The sequence below is a fragment of the Hyla sarda genome, chromosome 3 (genome assembly GCF_029499605.1).
Source record: "Hyla sarda isolate aHylSar1 chromosome 3, aHylSar1.hap1, whole genome shotgun sequence".
Taxonomy (NCBI): domain Eukaryota; kingdom Metazoa; phylum Chordata; class Amphibia; order Anura; family Hylidae; genus Hyla; species Hyla sarda.
Window position 1 is genome coordinate 141328766 of NC_079191.1, and position 23905 is coordinate 141352670.

The window sequence follows — 23905 nt, forward strand, 5'->3', positions numbered from 1 at the left end:
GTAGAAACGGAAGCCACCAAAAGTTACAAAACTGCGTTTTTTTTTTTCAATTTTGTCGCACAATGATTTTTTTTTCCGTTTCACTGTAGATTTTTGGGCAAAATGACTGACGTCATTACAAAGTAGAATTGGTGGCGCAAAAAATAAGCCCTCATATGGATTTTTAGGTGCAAAATTGAAAGAGTTATGATTTTTTAAAGGCAAGGAGGAAAAAACGAAAATGCAAAAACGGAAAACCCCCCGGTCTTTAAGGGGTTAAAGACCACTGAATTTGAGAAACATAAAAATAACAGCATACCATGCTACTGACTGCTGTGAGTATGTTTTGTAGGCAGATTACCCCTTCCTTCGCTATGAGAGTTTCCGTAGTGTAGTGGTTATCACGTTCGCCTAACACGCGAAAGGTCCCCGGTTCGAAACCGGGCGGAAACATTATTGTAATTTTGTATCTAATTTATTTTTCCGCTCTTCAGTTTTTTCACATTAATGTCGTCTGTACCAGCAGAATTTAACCCTCTGATTTACCGAGCACTGCTAATATTATATATTCACAATACGTGCGCATGCTTTATTGCTTTTTCTGTGACAATGTCCCCGGTTGTTTCTCATTCCCATACACTAGATGGACCATAAGACCTCCGCTCTGGGCACCGCTCCGCCCGTCTCATCCTGTCACCGGGGATCAAGGAGTTAACGAGCCCCGGAGACGTCATCCGGCCGGTGGCTTACGACGTTCCGGCTACAACAATGGCCGCCTAGTGAGGAGAGCGGTGCGGCTGGACGGGGCTCATCCCTGCTGGACGGGGAGATCTGTGGATAGCACGGGCCGATCCTCCGGTTATTCCTGCACACTGCTTACTACGGGGAGGTAGGTGGGCGGAGAGGCGATCAGCCTGATCTCTTTACGTTACGGCATTGTGACCGTTGGCTGAAAATATTTAAAAATGTAAACGTGAATTCTTTTTACCGGAATCGTAACACTGTTTCCATGGAGACGGTAGATGGTCCTAGGTATAACAGCTGTATGAAGCATAAGAAGTCATGTCTGTAACCAGCTCGTCTACAGCAGTGCTTAGCAAGAACTACAACTCCCAGCATGCCCAGATGTGCCCCAGGTTGCCATGATGGGAGTTGTAGTCTTGCCACAGCTTGGGAAGCAAGTGAAGATAGAGAACTTGATACTGACAATCTTTATTCGTGGATGTAGGGCAGTGTTTCCCAACCAGGGTGTCTCCAGCTGTTGCAAAACTACAACTCCCAGCATGCCCGGACAGCCTTTGGCTGTCCGGGCATGCTGGGAGTTGTAGTTTTGCAACAAAATGAGGCTCCCTGGTTGGGAAACGCTGATGTAGGTAACCCGTGGCAAGCCAGCTGCAGCCAAAACCTGGGTAGTTTACCTCAATATGATTCCCCATATGTCACTGAAAGGGGTGCCAGCATGGGCACACTACTTGGAATAAAAATAGTTGTCCATTCATATGCTCTGTGGGGGTCCCAGATGTGGAACCTTCCCCCCCTAATTTGCTTGTTATCCTCTGTCCCTAGGGGAATTGCTTTTAATTTTGGGGTAACCTATGTAACTAGTTGTCATTTCGGAAAATGATGCATGTAATACTGCCTATCCCCTGTAGATGGCAGCTGTGTACCTGCAGTGCAGACGCTGGCAACCAAAGAGTCTGCAGAATGCCTTTTATTAGCCAATTCCATAGGTTGACATTGGGGTTGATAACTGAATTTAACCCCTTAAGGACTCAGGGTTATTCCGTTTTTGCACTTTCGTTTTTTCCTCCTTACCTTTTAAAAATCATAACCCTTTCAATTTTCCACCAAAAAAATCCATATTATGGCTTATTTTTTGCGTCACCAATTCTACTTTGCAGTGACATTAGTCATTTTACCCAAAAATTCACGGCGAAGCGGAAAAAAAAAAATCATTGTGCAACAAAATCAAAGAAAAAACACCATTTTGTAACTTTTGGGGGCTTCCGTTTCTACGCAGTGCATATTTCGGTAAAAATGACACCTTATCATTATTCTGTAGGTCCATACGATTAAAATGATACCCTACTTATATAGGTTTGATTTTGTCGCACTTCTGGAAAAAATCATAACTACATGCAGGAAAATGTATACGTTTAAAAATGTCATCTTCTGACCCTTATAACTTTTTTATTTTTCCACGTACAGGGCGGTATGAGGGCTCATTTTTTGCGCCGTGATCTGAAGTTTTATTAAATTTTAACGGTATGATTTTTTGTTTTGATCGGACTTTTTGATCACTTTTTATTCATTTTTTAATGGTATAAAAAGTGACCAAAATACGCTTTTTTGGACTTTGGAATTTTTTTGCGCGTACGCCATTGACCGTGCGGTTTAATTATTGATATATTTTTATAGTTCGGACATTTACGCAGGCGACGATACCACATATGTTTATTTTTTTATTTACACTGTTTTATTTTTTATGGGAAAAGGGGGGTGATTCAAACTTTTATTAGGGAAGGGGTTAAATGACCTTTATTAACACTTTTTTTTTGCAGTGTTATAGGTCCCATAGGGACCTATAACACTGCACACACTGATCTCCTATGCTGATCACTGGCGTGTATTAACACGCCTGTGATCAGTGTTATTGGCGCTTGACTGCTCCTGCCTGGATCTCAGGCACAGAGCAGTCATTCGTCGATCGGACACCGAGGAGGCAGGTAAGGGCCCTCCCGGTGTCCTGTAAGCTGTTCGGGACGCCGCGGTGAAATTCACCGCGGCGGTCACGAACAGCCCGATGACTAGCCGGGATACTTTCACTTTCGCTTTAGAAGCGGCAGTCAGCTTTGACCGCCGCTTCTAAAGGGTTAATACCGCACATCGCCGCGATCAGCGATGTGTGGCATTAGCCGCGGGTCCCGGCCGTGTAAATATACGTCCTGCGTCGTTAAGGGGTTAAAGGACATCTGTGGCAAAATACAACTTATCCCCTATCCACAAAATAGGGGATAAGTGATTGGGGGGGGGCCGACTGCTGGGACCCCTCGCAATCTCCCAAAAGGGGCTCCGCATTGCCGCTTTATGTGAGCGGCTAATGCGCGTAGCGGTACTTGCACTTGGGTGATTTGCGAGCACGTACCTCGGCTTTCAAAAAGATGCGTGTAGCGGTACGCCCCCTCCCCATACAGAGGTGTGGAGGCACTAACGCTGCCTCCCGGCCTCTCCCATAGAACTACATGGAGGAGGTGTGTCGGCCATGACGTAACGCTGCGGATGGTACGCCTCCTGCACGGGAGAGCTGTGGCAGAGCCGTGGCCCCGTGCAGGAGATCGCGAGGGGGGCACAGCGGTCGGACCCCCCCGCGATCAGACACTTATCCCCTATACTATGGATAGGGGATAAGTTGTATTTTGCCACAGATGTCCTTTAATACTAGGAAGAAGTGATGGATTTTATTTTTTTGGGAACGTAAATAACATGTCAATAATCCAGTATTTCCCAAGCAGGGTGCCTGCAGCTGTTGCAAAACTACAACTCCCAGCATGCCCGGACAGCCTTTGGCTGTCCGGGCATGCTGGGAGTTGTAGTTTTGCAATGGCTGGAGGCACCCTGGTTGGAAAATACTGCATTACTCTAGAGGTTGCAGTAGTTTTTTGCACGTAAGTGTAAGTTTACATCTGCAATGTGTTCTGTTCCATCGTAGTAACAGAAAACCAAAAATACCAGTGGTGCCGGATCACTAAGGCTACTTTCACACTACGAAAGTGGCTTTGTTACAAACGGACATTAAAGGGGTACTCCGGTGGAAAAGGTGTGTGTGTGTGTGTGTGTGTGTGTTTTTTTTTTTTTTTTCTTTTAAATCAACTTGTGCCAGAAAGTTAAACAGATTTGTAAAATACTTCTATTAAAAATTCTTAATCCTTCCAGTACTTATTAGCTGTTGTATACTACAGAGGAAATTCTTTTCTTTTTGGATTTCTTTTCTGTCACGACCACAGTGCTGACACCTCTGTCCATGTCAGGAACTGTCCAGAGCAGGAGAAAATCCCCATAGCAAACCTATGCTGCTCTGGACAGCAGAGAACACTGTGGTCAGACAGAAAATATATCCAAAAAGAAAAGAATTTCCTCAGACGTATACAGCCGCTAATAAGTACTGGAAGGATTAACATTTTTTTAATAGAAGTAATTTACAAATATGTTTATCTTTCTGGCACCAGTTGATAAAAGGTGTTTCACCGGAGTACCCCTTTAAGGGCTCTTTTATTTTTTTTATAAATTGTTTTCACTTTTACCGCCCTTATCGTTCGTTATTGTAACTGAGCCTAACGGGAGTCATAACTGGCAAAGAGGATCATGTTCACTCGAATGGGATTCCTCTAACGTCTGTTATAACTCCTGTTATTGCGGGAGAAAAAGATGGCGCATGCACAAGTTATTCTCCTGCTATCTTCCTAATGCATGTCACCTACCGGGCACAAACAGTAGTGTGAAAGGAGCCTAACAGCACATTACAGATGCCATGGGTCTGTCAGGTTTCCATCATTGTGTATGGCATTTTACCAGGCAAAATAACGCTGCATGCTGCACTACTTTGTCTCTTATTTGTAACTGAATCTGTATTGGAGGTTCCAAATAAAACATTTCTGCCGATGTGAACCTAGACCAAGGCTCTGTTCCCACTCCCGTCAGTGATGGACATGCCACATGACAGACAAGCGCTGTAACCATCAGCCACTTATTGACTTACAATGGGACCGGTTGGATCTTGGCTAGTAAAATAGTGAATAAATTATGAAATGATCCAGCACTTGAAGAAACTGCAGCTTTATTGGTAAATCCTCTTATAAACAGCATAGAACAACTTCACAAAATCTTACACAGCTCGACGCGTTTTGAGCGCATGCGCTCTTTGTCAAAAGATATACAAGATGGTTCCTATCACATATAAATAGGTGGTTCCACAGGTGAGTCAAATATATATATGCAGATCTTATTTGGCATAAATCTTGTAGAAATAACACTCATGACAATTGTGATTCTCTTGTAGATAAGAAGTTCCAGGCCCGGCTATCATGGCCCATGCTGAGCACTGTAAACAACTTCTAGACAAGTTACAGACACAGCGAGAGGCCGGCTTCTTGTGTGACTGCACTATTGTGATCGGTGACGGCCACTACAGAGCTCATAGGAATGTATTGGCCTCTTTCAGTGAATATTTCCGAGCCCTTTTTAAGGACACTTTGGACTGTACTATACTTTTGGACCAGAAGCAGGTGACCCCTGCTGGATTTCAGACAATGTTGGATTTTATTTATAGTGGCGACTTACATCTTGACAGGTAAGTTGTATGTTATATCTATAACCCATACAATACTATGGATTTACGCACAAAATATCCTTAGTAGATTACAGTATCAGCACACCTATACCCTGTGCTTTCTACCCCTAATAAGTTTTTGGACTGTCTTGCATCTCGGAAAAAATACCCCAAAAACTGACTATTTTTCCCATTAAATTCTGTTTCATTCAATGGGAAAAGATCTCTAAAAGTGTAACTCTCCAGTTGCATTCACTTTGAAGAAAATTTGGCACTGTGCACGATAGTCATTTATCTAAATAACTACCCATACCAAGCACCTGTTCTCCCTGCCGCATATAATATGTGCATTAAAGGGGTATTCCATTGAAAAACTATTGTTTTCATATCAACTGGCTCCAGAAAGTTAAACAGATTTGTAAATTACTTCTATAAAAAAAATCGTAATCCTTCCAGTACTTATCAGCTGCTGAAGTTGAGTTGTTGCTTCTGTCTGACCACAGTGCTCTCTGCTGACACCTCTGTCTGTCTCAGGAACTGTCCAGAGTAGGAGCAAATCCCCATAGCAAACCTCTCCTGCTCTGGACAGTTCCTAAAATGGACAGAAGTGTCAGCAGAGAGCACTGTTGTCAGACAGAAAAGAACAACTCAACTTCAGCAGCTGATAAGTACTGGAAGGATTACGATTTTTTTATAGAAGTAATTTACAAATCTGTTTAACTTTCTGGAGCCAGTTGATATGAATTTTTTTTTTTTTTTTACTGGAATACCCCTTTAACAGATGGAGCTTCCTGCTCTGGCTCCACAGCACCTGTCTCCAGCACAATACCCAGTGGGGTAGAATCGCATCACACTAGGTCACGCAGTGGAGACTAAGCGAGAAGCTCCTTCTACTAGTGACATTACCCTTTGTCGCACCTTTTCTGTGTTTTTACATGTAAAACGCATGGATTTCCGCATCAAAATCAGTGCAGTGTCATTTCCCAAAACTCCACCCCCAAAAAAGGTAGCATGTCACTTCTTCTATATGACATACACTTCTTTTGCCTTTGTCAATATATCCTTAGGCTATGTTTACACATGGTATTTTAGTCAATATATTGATTAATATTTTAGCCAAAACCAGGAGTGGGTCCAAAACGCATAAGGGTGTGTTCACACTGAGTAAATCAAGAGGAATTCACGCTGAAAAATTTACGTGCGGAAAAAAGAATTTTCTATTAGCGCAGAATTTGTGCGGAATTGTGCGCGGAAACTGGGGAGAAAGAAGTGAAGGGTTTTTCAGCCATTTCTGCACAAATTATGCGCGAAAACGATGTCGGGCGGAATTTTTACCATTGACTTCTATTGATTTCTGCTAGAGGATTCCGCTTGAAGAATGAACATGTTCTTTCTTCGTTCGATTCGTCACAAACTTCTCGGCTCGGCGGTGGCTGACTTTTCCTGCGTAAATTAGTTCAGCTTTCAGGTGCTCCGGTGGGCTGGAAAAGGTGGATACATTCCTAGGAAAGAGTCTCCTAGGATTGTATCCACCTTTATCAGCCCACGGGAGCACCGGAAAGCTGAACTAATTTATGCAGGAAAAGTCAGCAACCGCCGAGCCGAGAAGTTCGTGACGAATCGAATTTACCGTAAGTTCGCTCATCTCTAAAAGTAACATTGAATTATTACACATAATATTGGCCTTGTCTTGTAAGAAATTAATTCCTTGCATTAAGAAGACAAGTTAGCATGTAATGGAGTTATGATCTGAAGCCATTATAACACGGTATTATGAAATGCCAGTAACACTTGTACAAAACTAATGCCACCCTTACTGCTGCGTTTCCCATAGATGTCCTTTAGAAGAAATCCTTAATGCGGCTGAATACTTGAGGCTTGAAGAAGTAGTTTTGACATGCAGAACTAAACTGAACTGTGTTATGATGGAGGAAGCCTGCAGTACAGAGCTTCCTTCTGCAGAGGATTGTCCTGACACAGATAGACAACCAGAGCATACAGCAGCAGGGGACAAAAGAAAAGATCTACGACCGCCTAAAAAGATCACAAACAGAAAAACAGCTAGGAGCAAAAAGTGGAAAAGGAAAATAACCTCTACCCAAAAAATGCCAAAAAAGGTGGCAGGCCAGCAGAATGGTACATCAGACGCCTGCCTGCCTGTAAATAGACTGCAAGAAGCTTTAGTGGAGCAAACCACTACGGATCACTGCTTACCACCAGGCACTATGACACTGAGCTGTGAAAGCTTTTTACCAGAAGCGAATGTTACTCAGCTTTCATCAGTGAGGCAAAAACAAGTCAGGTCACCCCAAAACGGCGCTCTGAAGGAACACTGTATGGCTAATATTACAAGTGCATCTAACATGTGCAGGATGGAGGACTTGGTAAAAGACGCGGATGAGAAATACTATAAGAATAAACCTACCTGCAATACTTGTGGGAAAGTTTTCTCAGAAGCTAGCAGCCTTCGGCGCCACATGCGGATCCACAAGGGCGTTAAACCTTATGTATGTCATTTGTGTGGAAAAGCTTTCACTCAGTGCAACCAGCTAAAAACACATGTAAGGACTCATACAGGTAAGACAGGCGTGCTTAACCCATTGAGGGTGGTCACACACACACACACACAGCATTTCTTTAAAAAAAAATCAGAAGTGCATCCAACAGGAAGGCGAAGTATATGTCCTTCTTTTTTATATTTCTCCTTTTAAATCCACTTCTGGCCATAAAAAAAAAAAAACTGAATGAACAGCTGCCACAAAAAATCATTTTCCCCACCGCCTTCGGTAATGCTACTCCTGATCTTCGGTGTTCTTCCCTTCTGGGTGCTAGGGGTCGGTACGTCAATTGCTGCTCAGCCAATCACTGACTGCAGTGTGACGTATTGGGCTCAGCCGCCCCCCAAGGCCCCTTGAATAGGAGAACACCTGAGACCGGAGGCAGCCAGGAAGCTCAAGCGGTATGTAGGGGGTGGGGGTGTCCCTAACGGCACCCACTCCGCCTCTATTCCGGGGGGGGCCAGAGCGGGTGCCGGGAGTGAGTACTTGAAGTGGGGGCCCCAATCCCAGGCAGCGGGAACGGGGCCTCCGGAGCGGAGCCAGCGGTTGCTTAGCAACAACTCCCAGCATGCATGAAAGGGAATGAAAAAGTTTGCCTCCAGCAATTGCATAACTACAACCCCCAGCATGCACAAACTACCAAAGGGCATGCTGGGAGTTGCAGTAGTGTGCTTCCAGGTGTTGCATAACTACAAGTCCCAGCATGCCCTTTGGCTGTAAGTGCATGCTGAGAGTTGTAGTTTTGCAACAGCATAAGGCACACTGGTTGCGAAACACTGAGTTTGTTACCTAACTCAGTGTTTTGCAACCAATGTACCTCCAGCAGTTGCATAACTACAACTCCCAGCATGTTTGGTCTGTCAGTGCATGCAGGGAGTTGTAGTTTTGCAACAGCTGGAGGTTTGCCCCCCCCCCATGTGAGTGTACAGGCTACATTCACATGAGTGTGGGTTTACAGCGAGTTTTCTGCTGCAAGTTCGAGATGCAGCAAATTTTCCACCGCAGCTCAAACTCGCCGTAAACCCCCGCCCGTGTGACTGTACCCTAAAAACACTACACTACACTACACAAAATAAAAAGTAAAACACTACATGTACATATACCCCCTACACAGCCCCCCCCCCCCCCCCCCCCAATAATAAAAATAAAAAACGTCTTGTATGGCCCTTTTTCCAAAACGGAGCCTCTAGCTGTTAAAAAACAACAATTCCCAGTATTGCCGGACAGCCACTGACTGTCCAGGCATGCTGGGAGTTTTGCAACAGCTGGAGACACCCTGTTTGGGAAACACTGCCGTAGGGTATTTTGATGGCGGAAGCTAAACCCCAATTTAGGCCTCAAGTGCGCATGGTGTGCTCTCACTCCGGAGCCCTGTCGTATTTCAACGCAACAGTTTAGTGCCACATATGGGGTATTCCGTACTCGAGAGAAATTGCGTTACAAATTTTGGGGGTCTTTTTCTCCTTTTATACCTTTATGAAAAGGTTTATACCTTTATGAAAAGTTGGGGTCTACACCAGCCTGTTAGTGTAAATTTTTAAAATTTTTACACTAACATGCTGGTGTTGCCCCATACTTTTAATTTTCAGCGGTAAAAGGAAAAAAAAAGACCCCCAAAATTTGTTACGCAATTTCTCCTGAGGACGGAAATACTCCATATGTGGACGCAAAGTGCTCTGCGGCGCACAACAAGGCTCAGGAGTGAGAGCGCACCATGTACATTTGAGGCCTAAATTGGTGATTTGCACAGGGGTGGCTGATTTTACAGCGGTTCTCACATAAACGCAAGAAAATAAATACCCACATGTGATCCCATTTTGGAAACTACACCCCCCACGGAACGTAACAAGGGGTATAGGGAACCTTAATACCCCACAGGTGTTTGACAAATTTTCACAAGGGAAATTAGGAAAAATCCCCCCCCAAATTTGTAGCCCCATTTCTTATGAGTATGGAAATGCCCCATATGTGGATGTTAAGTGCTCTGTGGGCGCACTACAATGCTCAGAAGAGAAGGAGCGCCATTGGGATTTTGGAGAGAGAATGTGTTCAAAATTGAAGGCCATGTGTGTTTACAAAGCCCCCATAGTGCCAGAACAATGGACCCCCCCCCCCCCCCCCAACATGTGACCCCATTTTGGAAACTGCACCCCTCACGGAATGTAATAAGGGGTACAGTGAGCATTTACGCCCCACAGGAGTCTGACAGATTTTTGGAACGGTGGTCCGTGAAAATGAAAAATTGAGATCCCGACCAAACACTAAAACGAACAGATAGCTGTGCTCAGGTGAGCTCTGTGCTCCTTCATTTCTGTTTAGAGAGCAGCATGAGCAGTGGACATGTACAGACTGGACCATATGCATTCTGCTGCCATATTGGGGAAACAGCCTCCTTTTTACCAATAATATGTCACCTCAATCTATTTTACATGCACTTTGAGGGGGTTTAAGATTGCACTTTATTTATTAATTCTGTTTTCATTAGAACAATTTTTGTACTTGTTACCAGTACTAAGGAACTTTATGAAAGGGGACTGTAAGCAGTGTGCATACCTGTACTTATTTGGGGTCTGGACCTAATAGGTAAAATACACTGGTACTTGTGTGTTTGGAATTGAGTACAATAAGGAGATTTCTCAATGACGAGCACTCACACGTATATCTAATAGGCCAAGTAAAGCTTTGTTCACATCTGCATTGGATGCTCCATTCAGGGCCTCTGTCACAGGTTCCGATCAAGTAACTGACATTTTTGTTTCTTGTTCGGTTAAAATCCAGTAAAATTAGCGGACCATATTAAAGTCAGTGGGGTCTGTCGGGCTCTGTTAGTGTCCCGCGTGCGGCTGACCTGCTGCCTCTATTTACTGCTGTTGAATGGAATCTGAGATTGAGTCCCTGAATGGACCCTCCAGCCCAGAAATGTAAACGTAGTAGAACACACAGGGGGTCAAGTCCTGGGAAAAAATAGTGTGGGAACTCTCCCAAGATTTCCACTTAAAGAGGTACTAGACATCTGCCACTGGGGACCCCCGCATTCTCCCTGCTGCACCCGGCGTTCGTTTAGAGCGTTGGGTGCAGCACCGGAGGCTCGTGACGTCGCACTCACGGCCCTTCAATGCAAGTCTATGGGATTGGGCATGATGGCCATCACACACCCTCCCATAGACTTGCATTGAGGGGGCCTAACTGTGATATCACAAGCCTCTGCCCCGCATCACCAGTCATCCGGCACGGAGTGACATTCGCTCTGTGTACCGGATGTCTGGGGTGCCACAGCCGAGATCACGGGGGTCCCCAGCAGCTGGACCTCTGCGATCTGACATCTTATCCCCTATCCTTTGGATAGGGGATAAGATGTCTAGGGGCAGAGTACCCCTTTAAGGGCTGGTCCTGCAGGACTCCTGCTAATGGGAACTGCGTTCCTGCTGTGGAAAAAGTGCAGGATCTCTGTTCCCATGAGTTTTTTTTTTTTTTGTGTATTTGTATTTTAGAACAGTTTACAACAGTTTCTTTACAAAACTGCCTGGTAGTTTTTTGTTTTTTTAATAGGTGGGAGCTTCCCAAAATACAAGACTATCTGCTGTATAGACACATTCTTATTGCGAACAATGGTTTTAATATGTTTTTTGCCCGCTTGGAAAACATGGTAAAATGCTTGTGGGACTGTAACCTCACAAGTTTCTGATGTAACTGAAGATAAAAGTACAATATAAGTGAGAACCAGCAACAAGCATTCAACACCCTTTACATGGAGAAAGTGACCTTTGACCTGTTCTCTTTGTCCAGTTCAGTTGTGACTCCCTTCTGTTTATCTGATATTTCAGGAGAAAAGCCATATCAGTGTAAGCTCTGTGACAAAGGTTTTGCCCAGAAATGCCAGTTGGTCTTTCATAGCCGAATGCATCATGGAGAAGAGAAACCGTATAAATGTGACGTGTGCAATCTACAGTTTGCTACTTCCAGCAATTTAAAGATTCATGTCAGGTCAGTAACATAATGTGGTAAGTGCCCCTAAAAATATGTCTGTGCACTGCTAGGATTTTCACTTTTTTATTTTTTTGTTTATCTCTTCAAGGATCCCCCCTAACAAACAAACGATCAGTAATATGGAGAGATGGAAGTTGTATCAATTTTTTAAGGCCTTTTTATAATTTTTTTATTTGCAATATATGCTGAACAAGATTTGGTTCAGTTTAAAGCAGTGGTCTTCAAACTGTGGCCCTCCAGATGTTACAAAACTACAATTCCCAGCATGCCAGGACAGCCGTTGGCTGTCCGGGCATGCTGGGAGTTGTAGTTTTGCAACATCTGGAGGGCCACAGTTTGAAGACCACTCCTTAAAGTGAACCTGTGACCTATTTTATACTTCCAATACCGCAGGCAGCATTAAAACAGGTGCAAGGAACGAGGTCTTGAAACTCCATGTTTTACTCTGAATTGCTTGGAAGTTTCTGAAAAAAAATCATAGTTTAATAAATAAATAAATTAAATACACCGGGACCAGGCTAAGTAGTCGCAGAGGGCAGTCTCCACAGCCGTTCCCCACCTGCAGGCCTAAGACTTGTCACTCAAGGCTGGCGGGGGAAGAGCAGCTTCAAGGAACCACCCCCATGACTAGTTACCTGGGTCCTAGCAATTTTTTAAATTAAATAATAAAAATAAACTAAATAAATACATTTTATTCCTTCACTTTCCTAGGTGTTAAAGGGGTACTCCACTGCTCAGAGTTTGGAACAAACAGTTCCGAACACTGGCGCCGGGAGCTGGTGACTTTCACCTTATGTCACGTCCCGCCCCCTCAATGCAAGTCTATGGGAGGGGGCGTGACGGCTGTCACGCCCACTCCCATAGACTTGCATTGGGGGGGCAGAGCGGGACATCATGAGGGGGCGGGGCTATGACGTTAACAGCTCTCGGCGCTGGCTCCAGCGTTCGGAACAGTTTGTTTCAAATGCTGAGCAGCGGAGTACCCCTTTAACTAACTCATGCTTTACCAATAGTGTAACGTGCTATTACATGACTCTGGAAAGACAATTCGCATCCTATCGTATCTAATATCGTCTAAACGACAACTGCTTGCTTGATGTTTGGGGTCATGAGCCCGATCTGGTTACTTGTACAGTTTTACTATTAATTTGACATAATCTCTATTGAAGTACATGTAGAGATCTGCACCTAATACTTTAACAAATTATTCCGTTTTTAAACAAGTTGTACACGTATCTCATCCAAATATTATTTGACTGATGTGATTTTATTAATTTATTAATTTCGAAATTTGCAATAAAATGTATGTAAAAAATATATATATATTTTTTTTAATTAGAAAAAAAAAGCATTCCACAAAAAGGCATATTGATTGTTGGGGAGACATTTACCTAATCCCAGGATCCCATTCCGCAGCAGTGTCATTGCCAATATGGTGGTGGTCTATTTGTTCACTCTTCTGATCCTCAGAAGTGCTTGTTAGGTTATGTTCACACGGCAAAATTCCACAAGAATATTCCGCACAGACATTTCGCTGAAGCAGAGTCAATGGGATTCTGCTGCACTGTTCATACAGTGGAATTTCTGCGGCACATGTTTCTGCCGCGGAAATCCCCATTCTGGCGTCCACAAAAAGAATAGACTTGTCTATTCTTTTTGCAGATTTCGCACGGAAATGCATTGCCCTTTATGAGACATTGGTCCTCATTTACTAGTGTTGTGTAGGTTTCTTTGTGGGTTTTAATTCCCTACAATTTACTTTCCACTGTATTTACTAATGTTTCCCTACATTTTCCACTTTCCCTACATTTAGCTTTTTTTACACATGCTCTGATCTGTCTGGTTTTCCTCGGCTCAAATCCACCACATTTTATGTGGAAACCTTAGTAAATATGTTGGGTTTTTGTGAAAATGTTGGGAACACGCCCCTTTTCAGAGACCACGCCCCTTTGTCTGGCAGCCACGCCCCCTTTTCAGGTTTTCTTAGCAAAATTGAGAGTTAGTCGTGGTTTTTTCAATTCTGGCGCAGACATAGTAAATGAGGGCCATTATTCAAATGTGCGGAATGTCCGCACGTGTTTTCCGTGTGGTCATTCCCGCACATTTTACACCATGTAATCATGACCTTAGATGCTCCCAACAGGCTTGTCCTTATAGTTAGAACAAGCACAAGTTAATAATAAAAGTTTATATGACCTTTTCCTTTTATGCTAACACTTAGCTTTTTTATTGTTAGAAAACACAGTGGAGAAAAGCCATATGTCTGTGATAGGTGCGGTCAGCGATTTGCACAGGCTAGCACCCTGACCTACCATGTCCGGCGACACACAGGAGAGAAACCGTATGTTTGTGATACCTGTGGAAAAGCGTTTGCGGTCTCCAGTTCTCTAATCACTCATGCAAGAAAGCATACAGGTAACCGGAAAAGGAATAGTCGGCACGTATCAAATCCTACAGTAGTGCATACAAGTCTAAAGGGGATATATTATTGTCTTTGTCCTGGACATAAGCATTCACATGTTTAGACCTCCCCAAAATAGCATATTTATAACAGCCGTGTACCCCTCCCTGTTTCACAGAAGGCTTTTAAATTGATAGTGAATCCTGCATGTCACCCAGGAAAAAAAAAAAATAGTGAAACCTTTGCTCCTTTTTCTGTGCTTTGGACCCACTCCTGGTGTTGGTTTGAGTTTGTATGTAGTATTTTAAAGAGAAAAAAAATATTCTATTGTATTATATACCCGTGGCTATACTCACTTGTTTGAGGTACAAATTTGTAGTATGCCCTGGAAATTCTGGCATATACGGTAAATAAATGCATAGAACCCCCCCCACCCCCAAATTATTCAACAGAGGCCAAAAGAGTGTAATTTTGCCTATTTTCCGGTGATTCTTGCCAGGGTTTCTGTACATTTGCTTGAGGGAATAACAGTGTATGTAAAACATGGGGGATGTACATACTTTGGATGCTACTCTGGCATCTGTCACAGGAAATTAACCCAACGTATACCTGTGAGCAGACACTACACAACGCAGTGAGAAAATAACCTATCTTTAAATGGTTCTTTCGTCAGTATTGCTTTATCTTTAATGTACACTCATCTATATGTAATTTCTAGGGGAGAAACCTTACATTTGTGGAGTTTGTGGAAAAAGTTTTATTTCTTCTGGAGAACTTAACAAACACTTTCGTTCTCATACAGGTAGGTATTTTCTGTAAAGAAATGCATAGTTTTTCATCACCGCTTCAGTAAAGACTATCGTATACCACTCCCTTACCTTTCTAAACTTAATCTGCTATAGTGATAGGTGGGAAATAGTTTTTTATACCTTAGAGACCTTTTAGCCAGGACGATTTTTGGCCATTACAACAAGTACTAATTGACTGTATATACTATATAATAATGATTTTCGCCTATTAAATGGCTTCTTTACGTGGCTCAATCATCTCATGTAAACAGATGCACAAATCATGCTGCCACTTTACTTAAGTTAATGCGCTGCCAACAACCAACTTGGATTTTTGCCGCAGCTCAGAAACTAATTTTCGCTTGTTTGCCAGCTGATTGTTGGTCCTTTTGCATAATGTCCCCTAAGAAGTGTCTGATTGCAGGTGGTGTGAACACTGGGCCCCCACCCCACCCCCTCCGCAGTCTCCTCCACCTGAAGCGGCAGCCAACACACCTCCTCTATGTATCTCTATGGGAGAGCCGAAGATACTCAAACTCTGTATCTTCGGCTCTCCCATCGACCTACATGGAGGGGGTGTGTCGGCCATGTGTGTGTGAGGGTAGACATGCTTCCTTCCTGGGGACTGCCCGTGTGTTGTGTAGAAGATCATGGTGGGGGTGTCCAAGCGGTCGTACCCCTGCAATCAGACACTTAAACTCCGACATTTTTATTGTTTTACTTTGTGATATTGAAACAAATGACATATGTTCAGGTCATATTACATTATATTTTACATAATATTCTGAATTTAGGAGAAAGGCCCTTTGTCTGTGAAGTATGTGGAAACTCATATACTGATGTGAAAAACTTGAAGAAACACAACCTGAAAATGCACAGTGGTGAGTTAAGATGTTCTTTTTCCTACTGTATAGTGAAGCATATGTCAAAAAAGTAGCTTTTTTTTATTTTTTTTCATTCATTCATTGAATTGTTTAAAAGTGGCCAACCCCTTTAAATGTCAGATCCAGAAACTTTGTATATGTTATTACGGAAGAAAATTCTAGACCTTTTGTAATATGGTTATTTCAATTTTTTTTTTAATATTTAAAGCGCAACTGTCATGAAATTTTGGTGCCATAACCTGCACACAGCCTTTGTACTGTGTGCAGGTGGTGGGTATAGCAATATTTTTACCTAATATTTGGCGGCTTTCATGACAGCAAAAATTGCTTTTATTCAAAGCCACTGACGGTCGGATAGGCGTGGCGCGAGGTACGCGATGCCCTGTCGCCGCCACCCCCACGCCTACCCCGTATGTCAGCACTGGGACCGCTGTGTGATTGACACACAGGTCCCAATGCATGTGCCCTTCAGCAAATCTGCTAACCTGCGCGCCGCTGTGTGTCATCCTGCAACTGCTCGCTCCCGCCGCCGTCTTCCTCCTCAGTGCGCCTGCTCAGAGCAGCGCGCAATCAGGTTAGTTCTCGATACTAGGTGCAGAGAGGAAGTGTGCTCTCTGCACCTAGCACTGCGCAGGCGCACTGAGAAGGAAGACGGCGGCGGGAGCGAGCGCGATGACACACATCAGCACGCAGGTTAGACTAGCTGAAGGGCGCATGCACTGGGACCTGTGTGTCACTCACACAGGGGTCCCAGCGCTGACATACGGGGTAGGCGTGGGGGTGGGCTTGGCGGCGGCGGGGGATCGCGTACCTCGTGCCACGCCTTTCCGACCATCAGTGGCTTTGAATAAAAGCATTATTTGCAGTCATGAAAGCCTGCAAATATTAGGTAAAAATATTGCTATACCCACCACCTGCACACAGTACACAGGCTGTGGGCAGGTTATTGCACCAAAATTTCATGACAGTTGTGCTTTAATAAGGAAACCGGCTCCTGGACCACTGATCCCACCACTAGGGGTCCCCAAACCTACTGGAACACTAACTAGTCCTGCCTCAGTATGTCCATGAGTCATGGACAAGGCAGCATGAGCAGACACACCATTCACCTCCCACCACCACAAGGAGGTCCCCTTTCCGAGAGGATTTTTTTTAACACTGTGAGCTAATGAAGAAAGGTATTTTGATAATAAATATAGGTGATAGAGGCATAAAAATGAACGTACATGGTCAGGATTGGGTACTGAGTAACCTAGCATAGGTACTATAGTAACTTAGCATAGATGCCATGTATAATTTATGCTTGCTCTCTAGCCAAAATTTTCATAAATTTGGCATCTCGGGAGGCCACGTCCCCCTCACACTAATAAGCTCTGCCCACTTGCGAGCACTGCGTCACAGCACATTTTTGCACAAAACTTTTTTGAAGTGTACCTTTCGTTTGCAAAACATTTTATATTATGTAGATAATACTATTGTATGTATATTTGTAATTTACTTTGGTTAAATAATGTGTATATTTTTTGGGTAAAAAAAAAATTCTGTTGCATACGTGTCGTTGTGCAAAGACAAAATACAAGTTTGGGCAGGACAAGCAGGGCTCTGTGCAGGCTCCTGGCTTGTCAGTCATCCTGCTGTTTGAGCCGGGGCATGTCGCAGCCACAGTGTACGGAGCCCCGCTTGTCCTCGGTGTACGGAGCCCCGCTTGTCCTCGGTGTACGGAGCCCCGCTTGTCCTCGGTGTACGGGGCCCCGCTTGTCCTCGGTGTACGGGGCCCCGCTTGTCCTCGGTGTACGGGGCCCCGCTTGTCCTCGGTGTACGGGGCCCCGCTTGTCCTCGGTGTACGGGGCCCCGCTTGTCCTCGGTGTACGGGGCCCCGCTTGTCCTCGGTGTACGGGGCCCCGCTTGTCCTCGGTGCACGGGGCCCCGCTTGTCCTCGGTGCACGGGGCCCCGCTTGTCCTCGGTGCACAGAGGAGCCCCGCTTGTCCTCGGTGCACAGGGCCCTGCTTGTCCTCGGTGTACAGAGTAGCCCTGCTTGTCCTGCCCACACTTCCTGTATTTTGTCTCTGCACAGATACACATAGACAATAGCTGCAAGGACAAGCCAGGATTCTTTCACCCCAAAATGTAACACATTTTTTAACCAATAAATAGTGCAAATATACATATGTTGTTTATATGAAAAGTTTTTTGCAAATGACAGGTACGCTTTAAGCCTGAAGCCTGATGTAGCGGTTTGTAAATACCCCCCACACTGACTCTGCTGAGTTTCTTCTGTCTTTACACAGATAAACAACCTATGTAATTTACCCACCTACCATTCAGACTTCCCTTTGTGTCCTTTCCTCCTTATCTACACTGTGATACAGTAAAGCCTGTGTGATCTGCCCTCCTTGAAAACATGGATATGTTTCTAACTATCTACACTCTCATCTGTTGTGTACAACCTCCTTGTGATGAGAGCAAAGAGACTGAACACACAGCCAGAAATAACATGACGTCAGGTCGTTAGAGCTATATAATGGTGTTATAGAAAGCGTTAAAGAAGTCTATTTATAAAGCAATTAAAGTGGAAAAACAGACAAACAAAAAAACTCAGTGCGAAGGTGTCCATAACAATTAAACTATATTTGTGGAAAATGAATACACATATAATACATCTTATACATATAATATCTATTAATACACATCATCTGGGAAGATGTGCAGATAAGAACACACTTGTGAATTGTAGCATGGACTTTGAAATAATTGCTAATGGATATTGTATGTTTTATTTCCCTCCTTATGTACATTACATAAACGTTTACAAATTTGTTCTGTGACAATTATTTGTTACATGAACAAACTGCCTTTTTGTTGGTCATTGACACAATTGTGGCAAAAAATAAATAAATAATAATAATAATTAATGTAACGGCAGCCGTATTTGTAACAGTTGCATTTTGCTCAGCGTTTGCTGTTAGGAACAAAGTAACAGTTTGTCAAACTTTTTTTTAATAATATTTTATTTTTAAATGACATTTTGTAAACCAGGTACAGTGGTCCCTCAAGTTACACAATATTAATTGGTTCCAGGACGGCCATTGTATGTTGAAACCATTGTATGTTGAGACCAGAACTCTATGGAAACCTGGTAATTGGTTCTAAAGCCATCAAAATATCATCCAAAAATAGGAAAAAGTGATGATTAAACAAAAATAAGTAGATAACTAATATAGATAAAGCAAATCCTTACATATAAAAGTAAGAAAGATCTGCTGGGAGCTGTAATCACTGTCTATGTCTGTGTTTCCCAAGCAGGGAGCCTCCAGCTGTTGCAAAACTACAACTCCCAGCATGCCCGGACAGCCTTCGGCTGTCCGGGCATGCTGGGAGTTGTAGTTTTGCAACAGCTGAGGGCACCCTGCTTGGGAAACACTGGTCTATGTAGAGGACAGGAGCTTCTTCGGGGTCCTGTACAGAACATGCAATGTCCTAAAAAAAAAAAAAAAGTAACATGGAGTCGCCCTCACCTGGTGTCCAAAGGAGCAGCTATCCCTGGTACAGGTAAAGAGTACAGAACATGTAATACCTCCCTGTACTGTAGGGGGCGCTACCAGACATCAGTCAGTGCATACACTTCAGTAATACAGGGGTTTTACCAGTGAATGTCCATTCTGATTGGTCAGTTCTTCCAGCCATTGACACGTTTCACAGATCTGGACTGTCTGTACATTGTATGTTGAGTCTGGCTTCAACTTACAATGGTCCAGAAAATATCACTGTATGTTGAAACTATTGTATGTTGAGGCCATTGTAAGTTGAGGGATCACTGTATCACCTTTGTTGCATTGCAGGAAATGAAGAGACAGAGGAAGCAGAACCTTCTGGTGGAAGCCTCAATGAGGAAGACACTGCAAAGACTAGTTCAGCTCCCGACTGCTTGGATCTGAAGCCATCCGAGTTGTTCTTGCCTCTTACTCTCCACATTGGCCCGGAGGACCACCAGATGTTGCTTCCTGTAACAGATAACCAGTGTCTCTCTTCTGATGCTTTGCTGAGGACATCGGTCAGCAGCTATTCAGAGCCACAGTTTATATTTTTACAACAAATGTACTGACAGAACTGTCTACAATCACACAAAATACAGTCAAGCAGCGCCGTAAAGAATTACTGTAGGGTAAGCCTGAGCTGGGGTTTTAGAGATGCACTTTTTTTGCTTTTAGAGGAACAATTTATTTGATGCGCTGTAGAGGAAAAATAAATTCACCCCTTATACATTTTACCTGCATAGTTTTTTTTATTTATTTATTTTTTTACTAGGACATTGCTTTCAAGTCTTATTTCTTGCTCACAGAGTACATGCTGTGAGGTTGTAGAATATTTAGCAAATCTATTAAACTCATATTAAAGGGGTACTCTGCCCCTAGACATCTTATACCCTCTCCAAAGGATAGGTAATAAGATGTCTGATCACGAGGGGTCCCACCACTGGGGACCCCCACGATCTCCCTGCTGAACCCAGCATTCATTTAGAGCGTGGGGTGCAGCGCCGGAGGCTCGCTTGTGACTTCACACCCACGCCCCCTCAATGCAAGTCTATGGGAGGGGGCGTCACGCCCCCTCCCATAGACTTGCATTGAGGGGGCATGGCCGTGACATCACGTGTGAGCATGGCCGTGACGTCATGAGCCTCCGCCCCGCATCGCCAGTCACCCCGGCACAGAGCAAAGTTCGCTCCGTGCATTGGATGTTTGGGGTGCCGCAGCCTAGATTAGACATCTTATCCCCTATCCAAAGGATAGGGGATAAGATGTCTAGGGGTGGAGTAACTAAAGCTACAGTTCCTGCCTCATCCTGTTCTTTTTAATAGTTAATAAAAACTGTGACCAATATATAAAGCATTCTTATATATTTTTGCCCCAGAACAGTCATTAACTCCCCCTCCTCTTAACAAGCCTGCCTTTAGACCTGACTTTTGTTCTATAGCAACTGGCTGCAGCAGAAGACCCCCCCCCCCCCCCCATTGCTAATCTAGCAGTTGAAGACCAGACATGGCAACCCTCCAAACCTATAGTTCCTGCCAGCTTTCTGCCAAGCTGTAAATAGGGGTTCCAAAGGACATTAATATGTGTTCTCTGCAAGGGTTTTGCTTTCTAAGGACCATGCACAAAATCCTGCAGACTGACACACACTATTGACATGTTTTCCCCTCTATATTATCAGTGTTGATCTTTCCATCATTACTGTTCCTATAATGTCACTTTATATAGACAGTTTACAAGCATTTTTCAAAAACTGCAAGTTTCCCTTTTAAAGGGGTACTACACTGGAAAACTTTTTTTATTTTAAATCAACTGGTGCCAGAAAGTTAAACAGATTAGTAAATTACTTCTATTAAAATATCTTAATCCTTCCAGTACTTATCAGCTGCTGTATGATCCACAGGAAGTTCTTTTCTTTTTGAGTTTCCTTTCTGTCTGAGCACAGTGCTCTCTGCTGACATCTCTCTCCATGTCAGGAACTGTCTAGAGTAGGAGCGAATCCCCATAGAAAACCTATAATGCTCTGGACAGTTCCTAAAATGAATAGGTGTCAGCAGAGAGCACTGTGGTCAGGCAGAAAGGAGAAAAAAATTTCCTGTGGAACATACAGCAGCTGAAAAGTACTGGAAGGATTAAGATTTTTTTAATGGAAGTAAATTACAAACCTGTTTAACTTTCTGGCACCAGTTGATTTCCAGTGGAGTACCCCTTTAAAGAAGTACTCCAGCTTTTGCCCATATCATGCACACTCAGCTTCACTATACCTACAGTGCCATTTGTTTCATGCAAGCACACACAGCTGCATATTTTTCATTACTGTAACTTGTTCATGACCCACAGAAAATCGCAGTGCGTAATGTGTCAGAGAAAGTGGTCTCTCCTGGGTCAGCTGATTTTCCATCCCCATCGAGCTCTATCTATATACTGCGATCTCTATAGGATCAGGATTTATAGCAGTTATACACCTCTCCTGAGGCCATGTTCACACATTGCATTTTTGCCAGGTTTAAAAAAAAAAAAATTTGGGAAATGGTGCTGTTTACTGCAATTGTGCAAACCATTGTAATTAAATGTAATTTTTAAGATTTTTAGAAAAACACAGCAAAAAATTACCAAGATGTGTTTAAAATACAACGTGCTAGCATAGCCTGAAGACTTCAAATCTCCCCCCAAAAAATCTAATTTGTGAATATACGTCAATCACTTTTTCTAATGTCAATATTTCTAAAAGAAAAAAAAAAATTTGAATAAGAAAAGGCATCAAAACTGCACGTTGTGTGTGTGTGTGTGTGTGTGTGTGTGTGTGTGTGTGTGTGTACCAACCCACTTATGAGTCTGAGCTGTTAGGGCCTCTGGGTGATTAGATTGGTCTCTGCAATAAGAAAATTGCTGTGATTGGAGGTGTAAAATGTATTTTGTTGATTATTTAAGGCTTTGTTCACACTAGCTTCAGTAGCCTACATTGGGGGTTCTGTTGGACATTGCAGTATTTTTAATAGCAAGAATAGTCATAATCTGCAGAACAATTGCAGTCAAAATTGTAATGAACGTCTATCAAGTCTGTCAGCTTGCATCTTTTTCCTAAAGCTTATACCACTACAGCATAAATGGAAGTTTGGTACTAGTGTGAACAGAGGCTAATGGGCCATGTACACTTCAGACATTCTGCTTGCAGCAGCGTCCGATTCATGTCAATGGGAGGTCCTCTGTACACACATCAGAACTTCCGACGAGGAAGTGTATTCTGCCCATATTTGCCCATGGGACTTTGACTTTGGCCGCTTATTTCCAAAGCATATCTCGTGGAAAATAAGCGCCAAATCCTTTTCATTTATCTGTGAGCTTGCTGAATTTCCTTGGGCCCTATCTATTCAAGAACGGTTGTCCAGTTTTGCGTAAGCAAACAAGTGTTTAAAGTTCACTATTTTCTGAAAGACTATGGTTTAAAGGGGTTATCCAGGAAAAAACTTTTTTTTATATAGATCAACTGGCTCCAGAAAGTTTTGTACAGATTTGTAAATTATTTCTATTAAAAAATCTTAATCCTTTCAGTACTTATGAGCTTCTGAAGTTAAGGTTGTTCTTTTCTGTCTAAGTGTTCTCTGATGACGGGTGTCTCGGGAACCGCCCAGTTTAGAAGAGCTTTGCTATGGGAATTTGCTTCTAAACTGGGCGTTTCCCGAGAAACGTGTCATCAGAGAACACTTAGACAGAAAAGAACAACCTTAACTTCAGAAGCTCATAAGTACTGAAAGGATTAAGATTTTTTAATAGAAGTAATTTACAAATCTGTTTAACTTTCTGGAACCAGTTGATATATAAAAAAAAGTTTTTTTCCTGGAATACCCCTTTAAGCTCCTTTAGGTAGTTGTAGTTTGATGGAATGTATGAATGGGTCATCCATGCAGGAAACAGATGTGTATTACTCTTTCACATTGCTATAAGAAAAATGTTGTTTGTATGGGGTTTCACCATACAAGTTCCATCTCTCTGACTAAAAGCAGAGGTTATTGTATTTATTCATATGGTACAAACAAAATCTGCAAGCTGTACATTGGTCACTGTGCGTTTTAAGGCTTATAATCTACATTCCAAGTTTTTTTTTCTTGATTTTAGAAAGTGTGGAGAAAAAATGTAATACTCAGAAGAAACTTTTACAAATGAAGTGAGTGTAGGGGAGTCCATACAGATGAATACAGCGGCTGACACTCTCCTGTGTGCAGACTCTGTAGTGACTCCTATGTAATGGAGCCTGACACTGCAGAGAGGGAGAAAAGGAGCTGCTGCTGTATTACATACGATATCATACTCTATAGTTTGAGTGAAGGGAAAGATTTGTGTCACTTACTGCACTTAAAGGGGTATTCCAGGATTTTTTTTTTAATATGACTGTTACATGGGCTGTAAAGTTAGTGTAGTTCATAATATAGTGTCTGTACCTGTGGTCTCGCAAT

The 23905-nt window shown here is 43.1% G+C and overlaps 1 protein-coding gene and 1 non-coding gene across 4 annotated transcripts in view; both read left to right on the forward strand.

Moving 5' to 3' along the window:
• Positions 1–20471, forward strand: part of MYNN (myoneurin) — a 43983-nt gene extending 23512 nt beyond the window's left edge. For 2 of the 3 annotated variants that reach the window (XM_056565117.1, XM_056565116.1), the window contains 8 exons: positions 623–868; positions 5036–5326; positions 7140–7882; positions 11688–11847; positions 14087–14265; positions 14970–15053; positions 15834–15920; positions 19764–20469. In XM_056565117.1, coding sequence (XP_056421092.1) covers positions 5061–5326; positions 7140–7882; positions 11688–11847; positions 14087–14265; positions 14970–15053; positions 15834–15920; positions 19764–20026 — 1782 coding nt within the window. In that variant the 5' untranslated portion in view covers positions 623–868; positions 5036–5060 and the 3' untranslated portion in view covers positions 20027–20469. Of the gene's footprint in view, positions 1–622; positions 869–4567; positions 4953–5035; positions 5327–7139; positions 7883–11687; positions 11848–14086; positions 14266–14969; positions 15054–15833; positions 15921–19763 lie in introns of those variants that run through there. The other variant, XM_056565118.1, reaches the window with a different exon arrangement.
• Positions 360–432, forward strand: TRNAV-AAC (transfer RNA valine (anticodon AAC)). Its single transcript has one exon. It is a non-coding gene; the product is annotated as a tRNA-Val (tRNA).
• Positions 20472–23905: the final 3434 nt, after the last annotated feature.